Below are 23,757 nucleotides of genomic sequence, written 5' to 3'. Positions count from 1 at the left end.
ATACAGACCAATGTCATATAATGCACTTGTATGATACCTGTAGTGCGTTTTCATGATTGTATGATAGATGTGGTTGTATGACAGTACTTACTGTTATAACTACATCATTGTGGCTAATGATGTCTTCAGAATAGTTTGGGGTGTTAGATTTACTTGTGAAATAACACTTACTACTTCTTTTTGTTACACCTGATAAAAACATAAATACATATTCAAAATAGAGAATTATTTATTTTACTATTGATTCTCTTTGGAATCAATGTACCAATATTTTATCTATCAATATTTTATCTTATATTTAAACATATTTTCTTGTTTTTATATATTTTATTTTTATCCTTTATATTTTACATTTATACCTAAATTATATACATTTACATACCTTGGGGGGAAGGGGGGAGAAGTGTTATGTAATCACTACATGTTTTGTAATCTTTTTTTACTTAAAACCAAAGAACAACACCAGAGAAATATATTGGCTGAGTTGGTAATGTAAAGGAAATGTCTGTTGCTTATTCTGATAAGTGACACTGCTACTATTGAAGCCAAAGGTAGCTAAAAGTAAAACGTAGGTTAAAGTGCCCTGTTCTCACCACATTTTATAGTCTGCTTAACAGGAGACCTGATGTGTTTGGGGAATAGACTTTTGGTCATTTACATCTTTCTTACTTATATTAGGATAACAGTTCTGTGCACTAGCATGACACTGAAAGAAGACCTCTCGGCCTTCTCTTGTAAATGTATCGCTAAATGAATGGCAACTTTTGATCTACTTTTTTTTTTTGGGGGGGGGGGGGGCAGGTAGGGCGTGGTAGGGAGGAGTGGAGAAAAAAGGTTGCTAACCTGGTCCAACAAAGATTGTTCATTCATTCATGTTGATTTAGGACTCCGCTCCATGCACTTCTGGAAATGCACACTGTGTGTACTATCTATCTCTGTCAAGTGCTCTGTACTGTTCTGTTTGGTAAATGGTAAAATGGGCTCAAATCAACATGAGGACTATAAAGTATGTGGCAGATTGTGGGCCATGGGTCAGAATGCCCTCTCTTCCAGCTCAAAAGGCCCAGAAATCTCTCAGTGGAAACAGCAAAGTGGGATACAAGACAGCTAAAGAAATATATGGGGAGCAATATTGTTTTGATATTGTTTCTCCTAATCTTAACAAACAATAATTACAGAACTCTGATTTCCATTATTGATCAATAATTGTGTGGATGAGGTGGATGCTTGTAGTATGTCGTTACATGAAGAAGATGACAGTACAAAAAACAGGAAAGCATTGGACAAAAGGACTGTTACCTAGTAAGTAATGTTAATTTATTAAGCTTGGCAAGTTTTCAAATTATACCCACTTTGAATCCCTAGAAGTATATTTACATATACCAGCAACTAATATTGTTATTTAGGTTAAAGAAATAATGTAGTATTTTAAGGTCATATTGAATTTACATTAAATTATTTTCCTGATCAGCCTAAAATTCAGACCCAGGCTATCATTTGAATCCATGTGGCATAGGTAGATGTGTGAAAAACTGCATAGGATTTCTATTTAGTAGTCAGAGGAAGGGGCTGTCTGTTAGATTTGTTCTGTTTTGTTTTGTTTTGTTTTGTTTTGTTTTCCAATTAGGCCTAGGGAACAGCTGCAAGTCATATGGCTTCTTGTTTCTTGAGAACTTTCAGTTATGTTTTTTTTTTTTTTTGTTTTTTTGTTTTTTTAATAAAGATTTGTCCATATGAGGAACAGCGAGGTCTGTTAACCTTTCTTGGAACATGCTATTTCTGAGCCAATTATGAAGATGTCTGAAGGCATCAAATGCTCTTTGTAACAGTAACGTGTGATTTGGGAGTACAATGGTCAACTGAAGAACTTTCTCTGTGGTTAGAATATTTGTTCTCACAATATATTAAAAACAAGGACAGCATTGATTTTGTTATGCACTAAAATACTTCTTGAATGTTTTTCTTTTAGTTACGATGATATATTAATAACCACAATATCAGCAGAAGTAGCAGTAGATTCTTAAGTAATTTGTATTTTGATAGTAAAACCTTGAAGGCTGTGTTAAGCTGTCAATCTAGTTTGTTATTGAGATTTTGTTGATGTTCAAGAAAAAAGGATGTCTTAATCAAAGAAGTATGTTCTTGCTGGTATGAGGCAGCTGACAACTCACTCTGAATGAAATCTTCAATATGTTTTTTTGCTTTGATTTCATACAGAATTGTGGCATAAATTCTCTGTGAAAGTGATTTGGGAACATAAATTTAATTGTCAAATTGTTGTGGGCTTTTAAAAATTAAACCTGAGTGGATTGACCTGGTTAAGTAGCACTTGTGCTTCAAAAAAATCCTTGCGGTTGCAAAGCTGAGCAGCAGCCATGACACTGCAGCCATGGGACTGTTTTTAGACTGGCTTCATAGAATGAAGCACTCACACGGGAAGGAGATCAGGGGAGACAGTTCCCCTTTCTGATGGGGGGCAATCAGACACACAATGTTCACAACTATGGAAGAAATGTAGAAAACAAGCAAGCAGGTGGGAATCTGTCTCTGTCACCAGGTTGCCAGAGCACTAACCTTGTGAAGAGGCACTTTTGTACTGTATGAAGTCTGGAAAAAGTCTGAGTTTTTAACTGTATTGCTTAAATTACTAACAATACTTATCCACTACTTTATTTACATGAACAAAGTAAGTACCATGGAATCTGCACCCATCTGCTATGAAGGTGATGGTCTATGTGTAGTATCCTAGTAACTGCATACCAGAACAAGAGATTTTTGACCTCTTTTGTTATGTATAGAGTAAGAAAACAAAGACACTAATCTGAAGTATTTACAATCTGCCATATTTTATAAATGCACCCAGCAGTCTTCCTTCTGTCTACCAAAGCTCCTTTGACATCATCCACAATGCCCAAAGACACTAAAATCATGGGATAAAGGCATATAGGCATGATGCAGAACAGTCCCTATTAAAGAGACAAGTTAGAGGAGAAAGGAGAAAACTAATAGTTATAGAAAGAAGATGCCTATAGGACCTATTAGATGCCTAATATGAACCTGCTCTTACTCCTCCAATTTCTCAAAATTCTCTCACTCAAGGAGAGTCACAGCAGACCTCCTCTGTAGTGAACTGCTAGTCTGTTTCTAAGGCGGATGGCACTGTAGTATCTGTGTGGAGCACAAGACCACATGTTCTTCTGTGGTTTAGAGTAGATTCAGTCTACCTCAAGCACAAGGCAATACCCCTGTGGCTATCTTGCCTGTATTTCCAGAGCCATCCCAGCACTAACTATTCACTGGTTGAGTACCCTGGAGCACAAGCCAGTGGCCAGTAGTCTCTCACAATATCTCTCACCAGTTTCTTCAAATGTAGGTTTTTTTAGCTGCCTTAAGTGAAGAAAGTCTTTGAGATGAAATCTTAACCTGTAATACTGTTCTTGCTAAAAGGCATGTTTACCTTATGCCTACCTTTTTCTTCCTCTCTTATCTTATAGTGTCTCTTGTTCCTCTTTCTGCTTTTGACTCATTTTTTCCTTGCCTTTCTTGACTTTACTTTGTTCCTTCACCTTATAAAACAATCAAGGATACAGATTTCAGCAAAACTACGCTCTTGGTTAAGAAGGATTTCAATTTTTTATTATAAGGCTAAATTAAGAGCTACTTAATGCTCGTGGTTTAGTGTTTTAATAAAAAAAAGGAAACGAATAAGTTGACAGAGCAAGAGAGAAGTGCTTTTCAGCCATGTCTCTCACTTGAGATCTTAAACGTTGCTTTGTTTGGACTATTTATTATTTTTCTGAAGTCTTTATTATATAATGTATATATTTTTCATTACATTTTTCTTATCTCTGAAACTATTACTGGTATACAGCTATATGTTGTGTCAACACTTTTTGACAGTCTAAGAGCACTGCCCTGTTTTAAAGCACATAGAAATGAAAGCCCAATGCATTCTGAAAAATAAAAATATATATGTATATATATCACTATATATATACCTATATATGCATACATATACATATATACATATATATACATATACACTATATATATACATGTATATGTATATAGTGATGTATATACATATATATATATACTGATGCCATTGCAGGCTAAATAACTGCTAGCCTCGTTTTCTAGAATTAATCATTTCTATGCTTTTTGAATGTACTTTGAAATATCTACCTACAAATATTATCTTCTTCTGTTCTCCCAGAGTTTGGATTTGGGAATAAGCCTAAACCTTTGGAAGATATTAGTTCTAATTGGCTTGCCACTGTTTCTATTGAAAGCCTGATCTATCTGAGCTTTTATATTTTACACCTTTTATTACAAGGCATGCTATTGATCTTCACATTTATAAGTAAAAAATGCAGAGAGGCAGAGTTTATCATAAAACATTGACTTCATGGTTTGTTTCATTAACTCAAATGCTGTCTTGTACATTAAAATTAAGTAACCTTCCAATATTTTAGACAGATTGTCTTACTTTACAGTGTACTGTTAATGTTCCGTATATAGTGACATGGAATATTGGACCATTTTTTGATGGCTGGATACACCTTACTCACAAGCCACAGAGGTCAACATTTAACTCTATCAAATAATATTTAAGGAAAATTAGTGTCTTTGTGAGACTTTTTCTCACAAAGAATATAAATGTTACTGAGAGCCAGAATGACAGTTTTATGAATGAAGTAATCATTTACTTTCATGACCAGTTTGATCCATCTTCGAGATGAAAAGACACATAGGATTTTTGAAAAATTTTCTGTGGATAGAACATCCAAATTTTTCTGAAAGCTCAAGGCTTTATATTTTTTATGATTTTTATCCAGTCTTATAGAACAGAAGAAAAAAAAAAATAATATATGTAAAACATGGAAGGAAAACAAACCTAAATTCTTTACTTTATGAAATTTTGGATTGCCAGTGAGGGCAAAGTATTCTATTTTCTAGAAGGTAGCAAAAGTATGTAGCTAGTAAGATTCCCTTAGATGATAATGCTGGACAGAAAATAGTTTCCCCAATTTGAGGACATTTTTCCTATTTAAAAAGTAAGGTAATTTGGGGTTTAAATTATAAAACAAACAAACAAATAAAAAACTGTTGAAGCCTCAGTGACAGAAAGGGTCCTTTGCATCTCCCAGGTCCTTTAATATTATCCTAAGAATTGCAGTGCTTTCTTGAAATGGGAGACTTCCAGCTTCAACACCCTGACTCAGCTTTCTTTCACTTAAGCATAACTTGCCTTAATATTAAGATAGTGTATTGGAGAAGGAGATTTTTATTTATTTATTTATTTTCCTTACTTTAATCTGTAATAGTGAATATTTATTTATACTAAATAGAGCACCTGGACATCCCGAAACTGGTGGTTACAGTATAGGTGCATCTGAGAGACTTCTTCATTCTTTTCCTGCTGCCAGGGTGAAAACTCCAGCAACTAATATTGAAAACCATGGCTAGAATTGCAAAGGTAAGACCACTTATCTGAGATGTTGAAGATACAGTTCCAGGCTTTAGTGAAAATATGGTACACATAAACTGTGTCTCCTAAATCCCAGGTGATGAACACTGACTCACCGCAGATAGATATCTGTAGGATAGTAAAGGGAAGCAAAATATGCTTTTATAGACTGAAGTTCTGTCTGATAACTAACAACTTTTTTAAAAATGAAAATTCCATTAAAAATTGCTTTGTTTTATGTAGTGTTTGGTTTTGGTGAATAATATAACTTAATCAAAGATAGTTGAAAATCCAAGTTAGCTCTACATGTAAGCCATAATATTTATCCTGTAAGGGGAAAAGACAAAAGCCACAACTTGTAACAAAGTTTTTGACTGCAATGACCAGTGAGAAATCTTTAGTACCTGGTGAGCCTGTTAGGATTTTTTCATTTGAGGTCAAACGAGTATGACGCAGTACTTCTGCATGTACTCACAAACTTTAAAGTTCTGCAATTACTGTACAGAAGGCCTCTGAAGATTTGAAAGTGAAATTTTGGTCTTTTGTGGGTGTTCTTGTTTGTTTGTTTGTTTTTCTCCTGGGTTTAAATATAGAATATGAATTGTCTGTTTTACAGAAAAAGTATATAGAGAGACATCACTTTTGTACACACAGCTTATGATTTTAATCAAAAAGAGAAAAAGACTGAATTATCTAGCTTGTATATATTAACTATACACTCACTACATCAGAATCTAGTGGAAACAAATGTTTAAATGTTTGCTAAATTCTAACTCATAGTAATGAAAATTAGAACATTTTTGTTTCTTACAGTTTTAGAAACAGTTGATATCCTCATTTGTACTTCATAATCCACCACAGTGAAGGCTTAATAGACCATTAAAGAAACGGTGGGAAGTTAATTTTAATATGTAATAGTGTGAGGGCTTTTATTTTTTTCCTTAATACAATGAAGCTTCTAACAATTTTATTTGCAAAGAAGATGATTATTTAATAAAGTGACAAACTGTCCCACTGATAGGATACATTAATTTTCTTCTAAAGCTGTTCCTTGTACTCCATAAGAAGGTGATAATTAGGTTTGCAGATTAGAATAACATAATCAGACCACTTGTGTGGATGCTTGTTAAAATATATTTTCCTCTTCATATAAGCCTCATAATAATTAAAAACTGTTTAAAAAGAAAACCATTCTTTTTCAGCATGGACTTTTAAAATGTATCCTAATAATATATCAAGTTATTCTTAAGCTAATTCAACTTTTTAAAAGGTTAATATTTGAAAAAGAATATGGGAAGTGATTAACTGATGAGTTTAAGTATTAGCATTAGGTTTTACAGGAACACCTACAGTATAAAACAGCGCTCATTCATATCCTGATTTAATTTCTTCCACTGTCACTCCTGATTGTTCCATTTAATCTTTCTTAAGTCACATAAAATTATCTTGTATGTGTAAATTAACAATCATTTTCTAATTCCACTGCAAACTTGAAGCACTGTCAGTGAAAAAAAGAGAGAGAGAGAGAGAGAGGAGAGAGAGAGAGATTGACAGTGATTAATTCTGTATTTTAAACAAAACTAAATGCAGTTACCATTGAGATACAGCACACACAGACTGGAGTTTTTGGTGATTCAAAGAAAGTGACTCAAAGAAAGGCAATAGAAAAATAACAATGAATTTTTAATGAGTAGTTCACATCTAAACAATCAGGTCTTGTGTATGTCACATTGGATCAGTGCAATATCCACTGACCTTAACTTTTGAAACACTGAAGCCAATTTCCTTTGCTTGGAATTTGTTCAGTATTAAATACTGGTTACAACTAACTTCCTGGCCTAAGCCTAAGGTGAGAAGTGTGTAGGCTAAGATCATTTAAAGTGCCGTAAAGCATTACAATTCCATCACTTTTAATAAGATTGAGGGGGGTTGTTTGTTTGTTAGCTTTTTGTACAGTTGAAGCACCTAGAATGAAGGCTTATTGACTTCATGAAGGAGAAAGAGAGTTGTTTGTTATTTTGTGGTTTTGTTGCTGTTGTTTGTTTTATTTTGTTTTAAAATAACATGAAATTAATCTTATTATGAAGAAAAACTGTTTTTACAAGTATATCTTCTTGATATTCCATCCATTGTAAACTTTCAAGGTCTGAGATGTTTCTTTAGAGCATTTATGATCAGTATGTTGATAAAGGTGGCCTATTTAATGACCGAAAGTACTACATGTCCTGTCTAGAAATGATTTCAATTTCAAATAACTGAATGGATTAAAAAAATAATAATAATAATAAAAAAAAAAGTGTTACAATAGCAAGGGTTCACTGAGTTATTAAATATTGCAACCATCTAATTTGTACATATGTTCTTATAAGCCCTACTTCATGTGCACAGTTCTGAATATGTATTTGATATACCAGCTTAATCAAATTCAGCTTGCTGGGGGGACATTTTTTTATGGACAAGTAAAAAATAATCAGTTTCTTTTTATTACCATTATGGAAGAAGTGGAGGAGTATTTTTTCTAGTGTGCTAAAAATACATACCAAAAAGGACAGATGTTCAATCATTTACAGAGAGGTTGCAATACTACCACTTAACAGAACTAGATTAATATTACATAATCAGTCATGAAGGGATTTATAAAATATATTTTTAATATTGTTGTGTTTTTTTTCATTTTTTTTAACCATCATTGGATATCAAACAAATTTTCTTATCAGTTAAAGTCAATCTTATGACAAAGATTATCCTGTGTTCTTGCCCATAAATTGATCAATAATGTCTCTATAAGCCTGAAGGTCAGTAATTTAAAAACAATTGACCACCGTTTCCCTTTCTAAATAGACCATTCACAATAATCATCATAGTAAATAGCTACTTTGAATGCATTTTTGTGTAACATTTAGGCCTATGTATTTTTGCTTGGACAAGGAGTGCTCATAAGGAAGAAAAAATGTCATTTTTTTTAAACCTCTGAACTACATAATTGCTCAAGGTAGCAGTCATTAGCTTAAAGTCCTTCTTTGCTTGTGTTGAAGGAAAAAGTAACATATATCCTACGGATATATGTTCTAGGGATAGGTATACATACAACCTTGGTTTCTAGAATCCAGAGCTTTACAAGGTGTAGACAATGCTTGCTTCTTATAACTTTTGACTTTTATAAGTATTCAAACAGCTTAAAAACAGCAGGAGTATACTCTGAAATGCTTTAATGAATTCTGAATACAATCCACTTGCAATTACTGTAATTGAAACATTATATGGAGAAGCATGATGGCTTCTCACGAACATGTCTTGTTGGCTGAAAACATTTCTCCATACAGTGAGCTCTCCACAGTGTAAAAGGACTTCTACATGCAAGTGAAGAAACCCTAACCCCAGCTCTGTGTAGTATTGCTTTACCTATACTCAAAATGCTGAAAAACTGCAAGTAGATGGTTTAGAGAGATCCAGATTTAATTCCAAAGCATTTCTGAGAAGTGGAAAATTGAAAAAGAGAAAATATGTCTACCAATCCATTGTCTCCTGCTCCTTCTCCAGTTTTAATGTTGCTTTCAGAGGCCAGGCTTTGTCTTTCAAAACATACTTTGTACTTAAACACCCTAGAAAACATTGAAAAATGACTAAGGAAGGTAATTTAAATTTCAATTGTATTTGTATTATTTGCCATATGTATATTAATAATTTCTCTTTTACAGTCCATGAATATGTAAGATGCGAGTGATTTTCCAGGGAGTTTAAGACTGAAATGATGTCCTCTGAAAGTTATTCTAAGGCATGGCTATCAAGGGATATTTCATCCTTTTTATTTATGCTAGAAATGCATTCAGTAGTGAAAAATGTGATGTAAAGTGAGAGTAGAGTTGACGAAATAGAATATAAACTGAACAGTCTCTCTTGCCCCCTTTTGCAAAAAAACTTTCTAATTATTGTAGTGTTTCCTCTATGAACTACGTTGCTATCCTGAATACTCGTGTTGCCATGGAAGGTGCTTTCCTAAGTTGAAAAATACTAAGTATTAGCAAAACTATTGTAGAATTTTAAAAATTAAGATATATCTTAGAGAGTAATAAGGGTTAGTAAGTTCATCAGGTCACCACATCTTTTTTTTCTTATTACTCAGATTTTAAAGCATTTAAGTGTTAACCTTTTGAAAAGGTTAAAAAAAAAAAAAAAAAAAAAAAAAAAAAGGGGGGGGGGCGGCAGATGATTAGGAGATACTTAATTATCTGCTTCTTTAAGAAAGATACAGTCAGGTCCCACCTCTTGTTCAACTTCCAACTCTTGCATAAAGCTGCTGGAGTGATCTTCTCTGAATACCCAACTGCATTGTCCTAATCTGAGATAAATTAATGCATCTAACTTTACTGTTATCTATAATTGATGGTCACTTATGAGTGTAATTCATTGAAATCTCATCTCTGGCACAATCTCTGCCACTCCAGGAAGCAAGATTCATAGCACTTTTCTTTTTCTTTTTATTTAAATCATTGTGTAAGCTTGATGGGGGGTTCTGCGGTAAATTGTATACAATAAACATATAGAAGAAGCCTAGCATGAAGTAGAGCCTTGTAATAGCAGAGCTCACATTTGCTAGTTTTCTCTTTCCTTCTTTCAGGATATATAAATTGGAGATGAAAAAATAAATAAATTAATAAACAGTGTGGTCCCCTGCTAAGACGTAGCTTTTCTTTGAATGTCATCCATTTTCTAGAACTGTAAAAAATTGAAGAGCTTTTCTCTTTTGACCTGCTAATACATCTCAGTCACAGTTCACTGAGAAGCTGTGACAACATACACACAGATAACAAGGCAGATTGTTACATCCCCATTTTTTTAATCTTGGTTATGTCAGCATTACTGTGACACATCTCAACAGGTTTGGAATAATATAATTAATTTATATGTGATTCTTTTGTTCATTTAATTAAACTAGTTACTTGTGAATATATCCAAAAAGGAACTTTTTATGTTGCTGGGATCTTTTTATGTTGCTAATCTTGTTTTCATTCTGATTCATCAACACAAATTATTTAGTCTGTGTCTTACTGGATGATTGTATACAATATTATTTCTAAGTTATGTAAGCTAGCCTCTTGTTTGTAGAGGTCAAAAAATGGAGTGATAAGTGATATACTAATATGATTTCCTGTTCCATGCTCTCCTTCTACTACAGTTTGTATAGACCCCAGGTCCAAAATCAGCATCAGTGCTTTGGTTCTCTTGCACAGAGTCATAGCTGTGAACAAGGCCCAGTAGGAGATCACAGGCATTATGTGATATTTGCTCTTTTCATAGGTACAGAGTTGAGGAGAACAAGCCTGTGGGTAGTGGTTCAGCTGGTAACAGTGACTAATCAATACTCAAAGTTGTCAAGGTTCAAAAGCCTTTTGCATTTAACTGTTCATTGTATTTTATAAATAATATAATCATTAAATTATATAATCTAATGTGTTACTTTACTGATTAGAAATTAGTTCACCTTGATGGAGTTTGTCCTAACTGAAAAAAATAAAAAATAAAAAAAAATGACAGTTGTTTTAAGGAAGTTTCCAGTGATTCAAAAGAAACCCTTATTTACTGAGTTGTAAAATTAATTAATTAATTCATAATAAATAAATAAACCTCTTAGACTGTAATAAAATACATACATTCTTTTAGGTATGAAGCTGAAAAATCACCTATTAGTAAAATCAAGGCAATAGCTGTGCAATATATTGTTAAAGTTCATATAGAACAGCACTGCTTGATCAGCTGATGAGTACAGTTGATTTTTGTTTCCAGACTAGGGGGAAGGGAAGGGACCTCTACCACATTCTCTTGGTTCATCTTTTTTTTTTTTTTTTTTTTTTGTTTGTGTGTGTGTGTGTGTGTACTAGGTTTAAAAAATTTGAGTTTTTTTTTTTTTTTTTTTCGTCTTTTCTAGACAATGCTAAATATTGAAGATAATTATTACATCTCTGTGTTTGAATTTCTTTTGATTCAGCAGGAATAACCCTGATAAAATGCTCAGTTTTGCAAAGATGCCCTTTCAAGATGCAAATTAACACAATTACCTTAGTTGAAAACATATTTTGGAGGTATGCAATCAAAATAATAAACTAGTTAAGTAAAGCTTGCATGTGCAATCACGTTTGGTAAATAAAAATAAAAAAATCTAATGAGAAATTTGATAGGATTTGCTTAGTGCAGGTTTTAAATCAGATTTTACAGTTCCAGTGTTGCGCCATTGTAAAAGTAGGTGTTTCATTTGTTTAACAAAGCAAGAGATAAAAAGCAGCAATTGCAGAAATGTCTCAGGCAACATCTCTGAAGAAAATAAAAATAAAAATAAAAATAAATATATATATATATATATATCCAGGTCTTCCTCTTCACCCACACTTCACAAAATAATTATTTGGGAATACAGGACAGCAGGATGGATTAAGGCAGCACTCAGCAAACAGCAAATGCACAGGCTAAACTTAGTTCTTCACAATCCCCAGTCTGAGATGCAGAGCAAATAATGCTTCTTAGAGAGGGAAAAAGAATGTAATTATTGTGATTAGCACCACAGCAGTTCATCTTCACATGAAGCTAAAGCAGGCATAGAATCTTCACAGTGGCTCCCAGACAGCCAGGGGAAGAGGAACATTAATTCCTTCAGATGCACACACTGTACAGAAGTGACGCCATCACTCTGTTTTCTATATGGACACCAATCTATGCATTTAGGCCTTCTGGGAAGTCATCAAGCAATTTGGAAATAAAATGTATAAATAGCATTTGTCATGAATTTCCTATCAAAAAATTTAAGATTAATCAGAAAGCTATTTAGAAAAGCTATATAATGAGTAGGATCTGAAGAGGGGTATTGGATTTTTTTTTTTTTTTTTTTTTTTTTGTACTTTGTGACTTGATTTTAAAGTGACTTAAAATATTGTTACTACCCATCTCATCCCATTTAAACAGCAATTTAGAATATATGCTGTTTTGGTGTCATAAGAAGATCTTAAATCCTACTTTTGCCCTACTTTTCTAATAATGTTACCAGCAAAGTGTATTACTGATTTGGTTACAGAAAGCTAATTCCTAATAAACACAGAGTAGGATTCTTAATGAAGCTCCTGAAGCTGCAGGGGAGGCTTTGATATTGAAAGTGGGGGAGAGAGAGCTGATCATATTGAGTGAGAAAGAATGTACCTCTTGTAATATCCGATAGAGAATGTGAGTTGACTAGATTATAGGATAACAAAAACTTTCCTTTTGTTTTTTATGGAAATTGTGTCTGAGTAAGAAATGTAGGATTTCCTGTCTCACAAACCTATGCTAGTTAGAGGTTCTGCTTTTTTTTTGATTATCTCAGATATCTATATTCTCATTAAGTATCCATCCAGAGGTTTATTGTGGATAGAAAAATCAAATCTATTAGTTTTCAATTTCTTTTTACTATAGTAACAGAAAACAATTTTTTAATAAAATAGGCAGAGAGAATAACCTGAGGGAATAGTTCAAACCCTCCTGACTTAGAATTGGCAATCCAATTTGAAATGGATGAAAGATGGAGATCAGGAGCTATTAAACATTATAGCCTACTTACAACTTCCAGTACAGAAAGTGTCAGAACTACTGATGGTTAGGAACTAAAGGTAATTATCTATAAGGGAAGCATTTCACTGTGTTTTTCTTATTTATGAAGATATGAGCTGAAGGAAACATCTAGGACATCAACATCAATCCATTTCTGTCACAGATAAGAGTGCAATAAAATTAGTAATGTCCACAGTTCATCAGATCCACAGTAGCATTACATACTTCTCTACCAGTTGTGAGACATTTAAGATAAATGATGAGAGACCCAAAGTCATATTTTGCAATGGAAAGAACACAGATGTGATAGGTGCCAGCAGGCCTACGTCCCTGCAATATGAGGATTTTTATTTTTATTATTATTATTTCCTTTCAAATTAATAAGGCAAGAAAAAGTCCTGCCCCATGAACCTAGAAAGCAGACTCTAGTGTGTGTTGCTAAAAGAGCAATAAAATCCCGGTGGTCCTCTGTCCTGGGGTAAAAAATCCCAGATTAGCAGTTGATTTAGTGATTGATTTTGTGAACAGAAATGCTGCTACAGGTAACTTAGTGACATCTGGAGTCCTGGCAAATATCTGACCTAAATCTTTATTTATCTATGGCCAATCTATAAACAGAAAAAGGAAGGAGCAACTCACCATCTGAGAAGGGTTATATATGTTATGTAGCAAGAAGAAAAAACATTCTTCAGAGAAAACCTAGGCGTTTGTTGGAAGCATACCCTAACGATACGGTGCATATATCACCTATTTCTGCATTGTAAATTAATTGTTAAGTTAAAAAATAAATAAATAAAATAATAATTAAAAAAAGCTGAAGTCCCATCTATCCTTCATACTTCAATGTAATGTGTATGTTTCATTAGAAACAGGGTAGAAGAAGAAGGTGGAGTTTGTATGAAGAAATGAAATTAAAAGGAATCTTTTATTGAAGAGGTTTATTTTATGAAATGGTGACACACTAAAAACTGAAGGCAATGGCCAACCTGTTATTTTAATAAGACAGGAGAATGACAGCATGTACTTATTTAGTGCTGTTAAACAAAACTATTACAGAATTCTATTCCATTTTATCATTTCTTAAAACATTTTGTTATCTTCAGGCTATAAGAATTGAAACTAGCCTATTGCTAGAGCAAATGCACTGTCTGTGGTTTCTGAATTTTTAGAAATCAGCTTTAACTGACACTGACATATATTTGATGTCATATTACAAACTTCCCCCAAACAGATGGCTTTTCACATCTGATCACATACTCATAAACTCAGCTGACAGTCATTATCAGCTTCTTTCATGCTCTTCAAATATTCGTATAGCCTTTCCAATTGGCTGGTGCTTCTTATAACACCTGTCTACCTATATAAAACACATTTACAATTGAAAAACTAAATGGTCTTATTTTGGCCCATCTTTTGACTTCTGTTTGAATTAATCCCCTCTTAGACATAGGTTAATGAAATGCCAGATTTACCCATGTGAGATATATAGAACTGTTAGTGAAGTGATTGTCTTAGTGAAGGGTTATTATAAAAATAAATAAATAAATAAATAAAAAGAATGTTATTTTCCTTCAAGATATTACAAAGAAATTTGGATGTGTGTATCTGACACTTCCGCTGTTGCAGTCAATCCACTTTATTGATTTTGATGGAGTAGTGCTCACTACAGCAAGTGAAGATCTTATTTTCCAATAATAAAATTGCAACTATTTTGGCCATCAGCTGGAACATAGCCTCTCTCAAGTTACCTTTTCTTTTTACAGTATTGAAGAAATAAATGCGTTTATTGTCCACTGAGATTTATTTATACAAAGCCTTTGCAAACAGGCAAATGTCAAGATGCTGAAAAATATAACATTTGTAAATAATACATTTGAGGTGCACTTCTAGTGACTCCTTCATTCCTTAGGCAGACTACATATTTATTTGTATTCAGTTTCTGAAAAAAATAACTTATAACTCCATTGTATTAGTGATTGAACATCCATAGGTGCACAAAATACTAACAAAAACTACTCCATGAGCAGCCAAACTAACGAAGACTGATTTCCTACAGATGTATGTCATGTGACCCTTAGTGTCCTTGCTATGATGATCCCAGTTTCACATATGGACTAGTTCTGCATGCTGATCTGTGCTGTGTGTTTCTGATTAACCAATCAGTATTTGCTGATTTCTGGGCTTTATTACAACTGGAAAAAATGCCAGACACTTTCTTTAAACTGCAATTAACTTGTTTGTGTACATGTATCAATGAAAGAAGTAGTTAATTCTTTAAGGGCTCATCAACTATTTGGTGTTTTGTAATTTTGACTCTTCTTCATCCTCCCCACTCCCCAGTATAAATCATTTGCTGTCTTATACAGTCAGATTCAGATAAATTTGGAATTTGATTGATCCACAGTATTGCATCCAATTTAGACATATTGTATGTGATAAAACTGTAAGGCCTTAGAGTAATTGACTCTTGAACATAATGGGTTATAATGCTGTCATTAAAGGATTGATTGGTAGTTCTATGCTATTTCAAAGAAATCCCACGTAAAAGAACGTCTGGAACATGCAGATGTTCATCCATCACAACTGGGGGTAGATTTGTTTCTTTTGATGTGTAATTGCCACTGATAATTGTATAGGAAAAAAAAAAAAAAAAAAAAAAAAAGTTAACATTTCAGATCTCTGTCTTTTAACATGCACATTGCACATGACATCTCTGTCCTAATGCTGTGTCATCTCTGACTCCTGACACTATCTCTCTCACTAAGCTACCTTGCCCACACAGAGGTGACCATTTTCAGTATGTCATAATTGTATTGTCCATGCTACCTCTAATGCCAACCACTAAAGTTGTGTTGCCTCTCTTTTCCCCTCTGCCCAGCCCAGGCCTCAGCATGTATCTTACTGCTCATGTTCCTTCCAGGAGACTGACTGACATCTAAAAATACCCTCAGAATAACCGTAAGATGGAGAAGTAACAACACAGGTTACTTCCCAAGCCCCTTCATAAAATTATTGGTGTTATGCTTCTGAAGTCCATTTGAGGAATCAGGATAATTTTCCTAGTTGTTTAATGAATCATATGAAGGAATACACTTCCTCAGTGAATCATTCACTTGAAGTTGGTCGTAACTGTTTAATAATAAAATGTACAAGCAGCATCTTCTACTTAAAATTTTGTTGCTGGTCTATTTAAGTCCATGTTTATGCCTCTAGACCTACACATCTATATCAATGTACATCTGTGCGTGGTCTGTGTGTACCTTGTAATGCTTCCTTGTAACAAATGTACCTATGGAACTTCTTATGTTAATGTTTTAGGACATCTCTATAGCATGCATTTGAAGTACTTTCCTGAACACAGTGGCTCTTATATATATTTAAAAAACAAAACAAAACAACAACAACAACAAAAAAAAACTGAATCAGTAGATTCATGGGTAGATTAAAGGGGAAATAATAATTTTAACGTTTTATGATATAAAATAGAATTTCTGTCAATTTGATTGTTTTCAGTCCTAACTTCATTTACTAGCTGTTTTATAAGACACTGTCTTATGTCATGCCTGTTTTCCTCCTAGATATATTTAATGTCCTAACTGAAAGATCTCAGTGATTTCCTAAGTTATTTTTTGTTTCCTGAGATATCTATCATTGTAAATAATTTGGAGCCTTTTACCCTGAGATCAAAAGAGAATGCCCTGGATTTCAGCTGGTCAAAGTGTGGTTATAAAAAAATAAATAATAATAATAATAAAAATAGCAGCCAAGATAAATTGTAATCTTCTTATGACTATAGGGAACTATAAACTGCTTTAAGTTTGCTTAAGTTATGGACTTAAGATCACTTCTGCTTTAATTGCTAAGTCCTTGTAATGCCACCATTGCAGATCATTTCTCTATCACTATGTCTACAAAAATATTCTGTAACAGTTTTATTGGTTCTGATATTATCATTTATCTTCTAGATGCATAGTCCGTATTTTTTGTTGTTGTTGTTTTCTGGTTTCCATCTGTCCATATTCATTTGTGATCTCTTCTTTAGGCAGAAATAGTCTATGTTAGTACAGAGTCTAGCTCAAAGACACTAAATTAATGATAAATACTTGATAATAAGGTGAGAACTAGTACCATGGGTCATATGAAACAAGCAGTCATAAATCAGTTTTGATATGTCTTCATAAGGACTGAAACAGTCTCCCACAGTCTTCCCCCCCCCCCCCCCCCTTTTTTTTTTTTTAATTCTGTTATGGAACAACATATTATTCAGGAATTAAAACTTATTAAAAATCACCTAGTAAGTGAAATTCAATATGATCCCTGTTCTCCTTGATCAGATTCAACAACTATTGTTAGTATGTTCCTGTGAAGGAACAGATGTATATTACCAGTTTCCAGACAACAATAAGTAGTTGAGCACTTGGTTGGCATTCTATGGGCAACTGTCTGAGTATACAATATTATCTTTCTTCTTTGATTGGACCTGTTCTTGTGGAGTTACCAGCTCATCATCAACTAGTTTGATAAAACTTTGCTAAATAAATTGCGTGGCTGGCCACATAAGTTGTCTATCAGTGCTTATTTGTCTATCAATCTATGTTATGTATTTATCAATATATATATATGTATAAATTCTATATATGTATATGACTACAAGTGCTTGCACACTTATGATGTAATGAGGCAACTTAAAAAAATATTCAATTATTATATGTTTTAAATATTCATTGCACTAAGGGAAATTCTGGTGACAATATAACCACTATCAAAATGTTTTGTTTTAATTATATTCAATGTAATTTAATTTATAATATTTCATTTTCCTTATTATTGTATGTTTCTTATTGTATATACATTCTTCATTATATAACATTTTATTTTAGCACAATGTAGTAGCTTTTTTTTTTTATTAAAAACCAGTAGCTGTTTTTTTTTATTATTATTAAAATGAAAATTCTTCGTAGTTTCTGTAATATCCTTCATTCTCCCTTCATGCAACAGAGTATAATTTGAATCACCTTTCTACTTTTCAAGAGAGTATCACCAAGATGGGGTAAATTCCATTCTGAGAAAGCTTATACAAGGGAACCCAAACTCTGAATAATACTAATTTAACTAGAATAGATCACATCAGATATGGAGGGTTGTACAATAGTTAAGCTATGATTATTTTCCATGTGAAGTTTCATAATTGTGATTAGACCTAATCATTCTGTTTTGAGCAGCCATAATAATTTCAGATTCTTGTTATGGAGCCATTTTATAGTGTTTCCAAAAAAAACTATAGAAAAAGGCTTTTGCAAAATTGTAAGAAGCTTTTGCATTTGTAGAGAATGAATTAGGCCCATTTTCTTTGCTGTTGACAAAGTACATTCCTTTTAATCTAGTCATTATAGGGAAAGTCAGCAAAAGAAGGGGAGGAAATACAGAGAGATTATAGGAAATGACTGTTTAAAATACATCTGCAAATGAGTAATGCTGGGCTTGTGTTGCAATACCCCATCAATTTTCCTAGAACTGTATGCTACAGATATGCTACACTGTGCATTTGTGTCTCATCTTTTTACAGTCTTAAGGTGCTCCTCTATTACGAGACATCACCGCATAATCAGAATTCAAGACATATGATCATATAATCAGAATTCAAGACATATGATTTGAATTTGATTTAATAGGATGGCACTAATTTCATACTTCCATATATATTATTTAATATATCATTGCTTAAAGCCCAAGTTCATTGTTTATTTTGAGGAAAATAAGTTTTGGAAACTCCTAGAAATTCAACATATTAATGATTAATTGAATTAATAATGTAATATCCAGAAATGGTTAGTTTTTGATAGGCTGTAAGGAATACTGAATACACTTTTCCAGAATAAGATGATTTCAATTAGGCATTAGTTTATTAAGTGCAATGGAAGGACTAAGTATTCCTAGCGATTATCTTCTGAAATTGTAATTCAAAACACTCTGACTTATTTTTACGAAGTGACTTGTTCTGTTTTCTTTTTTTTTTTCAAAATAACAAATCAATTAGTACCAGTTACAAATTATTTGCCTCCAAAAACCCATTTAAAAATCAATCTTCTAAGCTTTAAGTCATTCATTCCTTCATTTTATTGAAGCAGACTCAAAATAGACGCATATTTATCATTATTAAGTTTTGTAAACAAATTCATCCCTAACGTGGACTTTAAGTGGCAAGTTTAAATGTAGAACACATTTTTAAGAGCTAAAAATAAGAATTTATTGATAAGGAAAAGGGAGACATTCTTTCACTGTAGTGTATATGGACAAATAGTACTGTTGTAAGAGTAATAGATCTAGCTGAAGAAACTGTAGGAAACAGAATAAAGAGTTCTAGGACAAAATGCCAAATACCTGTGAAGACTGACTATTTTTAAATAAAAGCAGTGTTCACTCTGGAGTCAAAAGCTCCCTCTTTTAAAGCTAGAAATAAACATCTGTTAGTTTTTCCATTGTAAACCTTCATTTTTATGGGTTTATAATGGGGTCATAAAAAGTCATTCTTTGCTGAAACTTGACATCATAAAAGGCTAGGAAAGTCCTTTGGGTAAGTAATAAATAGATTAAAGGATGATGGAAAGGTATGCTTGCAGAACAAGCACACCGAAACACACACAAAATCTCACCCCCTTGTCCATTTGACTTGTACCTTTTAATCATAGTTCAAAGCTAAGCAAAATTTCTTCTTTGAGAGGTGTACTTATGGATGCAGGAGATACTTTTCCAATTCCATCCCAAAGTAAAGGGAGAAAATTAAGGGGGAGTGAACTTCTGTGAGGACCTGGCTTCATCAGCATGGTATGCTTGGAGATCATCAGACCTGTCCCAAAACTCCCATCAATTCTGTAGTGGTGCAATGTATCTTCAAACCTTCAATTACAATTTTTTGGGGCTTCCTTCCAGGTTCTAGCACATTGAAAGCTGTAGTCATGTGAATTTCATGAAACTGTAAAGTATTAGTATTGCATTACTAATAACAGCTTTGCAAAAGTAAACAAAGCAAAAAAAGCACATTTATAACACAAAAGTTTTGTGATCCAAAAGAGGAAAATTTATAACAGTAAGTTTTGTTACATATAAAATAACAGCATAGATGATGCTCCCTAGAATGTCAATATAAAACATTATTTGTCCTTATTTATTTATTGTGGTTCTGGATGCAAAAGAGAAAAAAATAAATAATAAATCCATGCATTTTGCAAGCATTTGTGAACTCTTCAAAGAAATGACTGGCTATTCCTACATGAACTGTTACGCTTGGGTGTGATCTCACATTCACTGAAAATAAGTGGAAAAGAAATATAAAAGCACATCATTTGTGCTGTGTTTAACTCTTCAGACATCTTCCTAGCAAGCAGCTACCAATAATTTGATTAGGTTCAGCCATAAATACATAAGCAAGCTGTGACAAAAGTCCTTGAGGCAATGTTCTCAAATCATTTTATAGTTTCAGTTACAAAACTACTTAGATCATAAATGCAGATAAATCACTTTTCGAGCTAAATAATGACAAAGTTGAATTTGAAGAATCACTAATTCGAACAAAACCTGTAATATATGCAATAAGCTTATGTAAGGCAAGTTATTTGGCTTGTGCTTTGTATGTGGTTGACCTGTACTTTTAGTTTCAGAAACATGCATATGGAGAAGGCAGGTGATCCTATTATAAATTCAGCTTCATTGGATGTCCCTCTTCTTTTTCTGCAATGTCATTTCTCCTTATCTTCATTCATTATTTTTTTTAACATTATTACTCTGAGTTTGTATATATTTATTACTTATTGTTTCTTAGCAACCTCCATTTATGTTGCTAATGGTCCATGACTATTAAACAATGGCTAAACAATGTTATATGACCAAGGAGTATTAAAATTAGTTGCAGGAAACAGACTAATCTCTGATAATTTCATACTTTTTTTTAATGATCATTTTGTTCCTGATAGCTGATCTACTTGTGAATTACTACATGGTAAGGAGTGATCTGATAGTCAGTATATTTGCAAAAAATGAGGCATCTGCAATACCTAATGTACTAATTTGCTTTGATGGTGAATCATGATACATGAGTAAGGTAGGTACAAAGGAAACTCCTGTTTGGTACAAAGGGCATTATTGTTTAATCTCAGAAGGTACTTTCTCAAGCAGTTCCACTAGGGATAGACTTGTTAGTGATGATAAGCAACTCTATCAGCTAAACCTTCAGATACTAGATTGGAATTATGCATGTTTGAAATGCTAGTCCAAGAGAATTAAATCCATGTTTGGATGAGTGGTAACGCGATGATTTAACATTCATAGTGAAGCACTGTTAAGATGAATTTCACACCAGAATCAGAATGTGGCTTTGCCTTTCTATAACAACATCTCTGATTATAAATCTAGCAGGAGACAAACAGACAGCACAAATGAGAAATATATATATATATATATTCATATTTTCCCCATAATAATGCCAGTTCCCAGTTCAGCATAACATAATTAAACTATTTAATGACAAAGACAATTAAAACTGCCAGAGGAAAAACTGTAAGATAAATGCAAAAGTTAGTACAAAGATAGTATAGAAATTACCCAGTAGTTAGCACACTGCAATGTACTGAAGCAACATTCATTCAACAACGTTGTTATTCACAATCTCAAATACTAATTCAATTAATTTTTACTTAGGTATCAGCTTCTCTACTTCCAAAAATAAAAGGAAAGAGGAGGTTTTTTTTTTTGTTTTTTTTTTTTAAGATCTTAGTTTGTGCCTGCCACAGAGAAGTGAAGCTAAAGACAGAAGTCAGACTCAGGCTATTTGTTCTAACACAGGTGTCTCAGTGCTTAAGAGGTATATCATGCACAGTAATTCAGGGAAGGTAGTCTGAATCCTTCTAAACTTACTATGTTTGAGATCTGCTTATATAGATACTAGGTGAATGTAGGAGATGTCAGTAATACCCATGGCACTTACCAAAATATCTAGCAAAACCAAAAGATTCTCTGTCCTGTATTCATTTGTCTTTGGACCACTAACCTTACTAGGACAAGCTTCATTTTGGAAGGGGCATCCTTGTTAGCATTGCCAATTAAGGAAGGAAACTATGAAGCAGATCCAGAATATTTTCATTAGCAAAGCCCTAGTCTAGAATGAATGTGTAAGGATTCAGTAACACAACTGTGAGTAAATGTTATTTATGAAAAATAATTAAATGTTTGCTGTTTCCTTCCTAGTGCTAACCTTTCTGGGGAATTTCCTTTTAGTTAGACAATAGCAGTACATTTTATGTTTTTCATGGAAGAATCAGAAATAAAAAATTTATTAAGAAAGCTTCAACATGTCCATTTGATGTTTTACTATTATAGCATGAATTTCTTCAGAAGAGATACAGATTAGCTCATCCCCACTAAAAGAAGAAACTGGTTAATGCAATGCCAGAACAACGTTATATCAGTTATGTGAATCTTACAAAAAGCCAAAGGCAGGCAATAGTATTTGCATTTAATGAAACTGATTTTTGTAATGTAGCTAACTAAGGGAAAGAAAGATCTTATGCCAATAAGAATCCCATCAGGTGATGGCCTTGACAGTGTATCTCACTATCCTTGTCACCTAGAGCTGTCGTAAACAAACTACTGATGAGACAATAATAATAATTAACATGGTGTAATGGGACATAGGCACTCACAGCTATTTTTCAGCTACAGTGAGTTGAATGAATGCCAGGCAGTGCATGTGGCATAACATCATGACATGCTTCTTTTTTTATTTGCTGTGGTAGCTGTTGGATCTCTTCTTATTCTCAGCCACAGACTCTTGCAGTAATCTGATAGTATTCATTTTTGTCCTCAAAGAAACCATACATCAAATCATAATACTTAAAATATTCAGTGGATCAAAATCTCATATATTGCACTCTCAAAAGCTGTCTGTTTTTTGAAGCTAGTTTGCTGAGTCAAAAGTTTTCTCCTTTATTCCACAGATATAACAATAACAGATCATTGTTACTTAAAGATTAGTCCTATCTACAAAATAATCTTTGTACTGATAAAATAGGCATTAAAAATAAACAACATAAATATTGAGGCATTATATATAGCAAAAGGCCTCAGAATGTTTCCTTTCTTCCTTCCTTCCATGGCTTGGATGAGTGGATCTTCAAACATGTATGTTAGTGGCCATAGATCATTTTTGGTTAAAATGATGGCATGTTTGGCTGACAGCCTGAGCCTGTTTCCCCTCTGGGACTTTTGGCATCAATGTTAAAGAACTGCAGCTTGTTTTTCATGGGTGACTTAGGCAAATAATGAAACGCATTCCACTGAGTGTTCTTAGGGAATAGGTACAGAAACTAATATTGGCTTTTGTCTTGACTTGTTATGTCACCACTTAATCTCTGATAGTAAAAAGACAAACCACCTCTTTTCCTTTTCTTTGTCAAGGTATTTCCTGACTTGTATTTTCTCCTTGCAAATGTGGTTGAAATCTGTCCAGATGCCACATCTTTACTTCTTTTCTAACCCTCTCATGCCTTCTTCACCTTGACTTACTAAACCTCTTTTCTAAACAACATGTTCAGTCAGACATGCAGACTCCAACCATTTGAAAATAAACCGAGGAATAAATTTGAAATAAATATAAGTTGGATGAGAGTCTTACCTTCTCAGGTAACCATACAATAATATTGTTCTCATCTTTAGTCCTTAGT

The 23,757-nt window shown here is 33.2% G+C and overlaps 1 protein-coding gene across 18 annotated transcripts in view; it reads left to right on the top strand.

Annotated features, from left to right (window-relative positions):
- The window catches only part of DGKB (diacylglycerol kinase beta), a 377,456-nt gene that overhangs the window by 244,913 nt on the left and 108,786 nt on the right, over window positions 1–23,757 (top strand). Inside the window, exon 23 of one of the 18 annotated variants that reach the window (XM_035317642.1) lies at window positions 5,352–5,484. The exons of the other annotated variants lie outside the window; for them this stretch is intronic. Coding sequence (XP_035173533.1) covers window positions 5,352–5,469 — 118 coding nt within the window. The 3' untranslated portion in view covers window positions 5,470–5,484. Of the gene's footprint in view, window positions 1–5,351; window positions 5,485–23,757 lie in introns of those variants that run through there. 18 annotated transcript variants of the gene reach the window in all.

This window comes from Oxyura jamaicensis, chromosome 2 (genome assembly GCF_011077185.1).
Source record: "Oxyura jamaicensis isolate SHBP4307 breed ruddy duck chromosome 2, BPBGC_Ojam_1.0, whole genome shotgun sequence".
Taxonomy (NCBI): domain Eukaryota; kingdom Metazoa; phylum Chordata; class Aves; order Anseriformes; family Anatidae; genus Oxyura; species Oxyura jamaicensis.
Note: the sequence above shows the minus strand (reverse complement) of the source record. Positions and strands in the feature narration are given on the sequence as shown.